At 34.7% G+C, this 858-nt stretch overlaps 1 protein-coding gene across 1 annotated transcript in view; it reads right to left on the bottom strand.

The window, feature by feature from the left end:
• Positions 1 to 858, bottom strand: part of ESYT2 (extended synaptotagmin 2) — an 83,973-nt gene that overhangs the window by 36,120 nt on the left and 46,995 nt on the right. Inside the window, exon 6 of the mRNA XM_029961906.1 lies at positions 113 to 202. Within this exon, the coding sequence (XP_029817766.1) occupies positions 113 to 202 (90 nt within the window). The remainder of the gene's footprint in view (positions 1 to 112; positions 203 to 858) is intronic.

The raw sequence follows: 858 nt of genomic DNA, 5'->3' as shown, positions 1-858 counted from the left end.
GGTAGCAATTTCCCAAGTTCTTTCTTTTTGCTGCTCAATTCTTGCTCTGTCATCTTCTGACTACTGTCATCAGCACTCTAAAGAGAGTGGAAAGAGAGGTAAAAGTACTTACAGGTTTCCTAAGGAAAAAAAGGGATAGTGCTCCAATTAGGGGCATGTCTCCAATTAGTGGTTCCAGGATAACCCTCATGGTGCCATGGATCTGTGGAAGAGGAAAAAAAGACAATAGAACTTACTTTAGCTCAAGTTTCAAATAAAATTTATTTGCTGACAACGCTCACACTTCTAATTAAATTCTTGCTTATGGATGAATTATATATGTGTATAGCTTTACATGTCATCCAAACCAAAAACACTTCACACAAGCACTTAACAGGTGGGCTTACAAATTCATTACATCCATCTACGTGCTGCTGTGTCATGTTAGTGGTAATTTTACTAAAACTATGAAGTAGATTGTTTATAAAGCTCAATGTAAACAAACATGCCAAAAGAAACAAGAAATAGAATCCACAGGTAATAGAACAAAAGCAGGTAAATGGTCATAGGTATGTCAAGACACACACATGCAAAAGAGCAAACTCATTTTCCTCATTAGAGAGAGATCTGTTACCAGAAAGCTAAGAAAACGTCAGAAACAATGTCAGAAGGCAAGGCTACTAATACTAATAGTACCTAAACTAATAATTGCATCTAATACTGAAATATTAAATAAAATAAAAATTTTAAGCTCCATGGTCCCTTTATGAACTGACACATCACATGAATATTGGCTTGATGTGAAATTATCTCCAGCTTTTCTACATCTTAGAGAAATGTTACTGAAATAAGTATGCAATATCAATACTATTCAACTGA

This window comes from Manacus vitellinus, unplaced genomic scaffold (genome assembly GCF_001715985.3).
Source record: "Manacus vitellinus isolate BGI_N305 unplaced genomic scaffold, ASM171598v3 scaffold_3_pilon, whole genome shotgun sequence".
NCBI lineage: Eukaryota > Metazoa > Chordata > Aves > Passeriformes > Pipridae > Manacus > Manacus vitellinus.
Note: the sequence above shows the minus strand (reverse complement) of the source record. Positions and strands in the feature narration are given on the sequence as shown.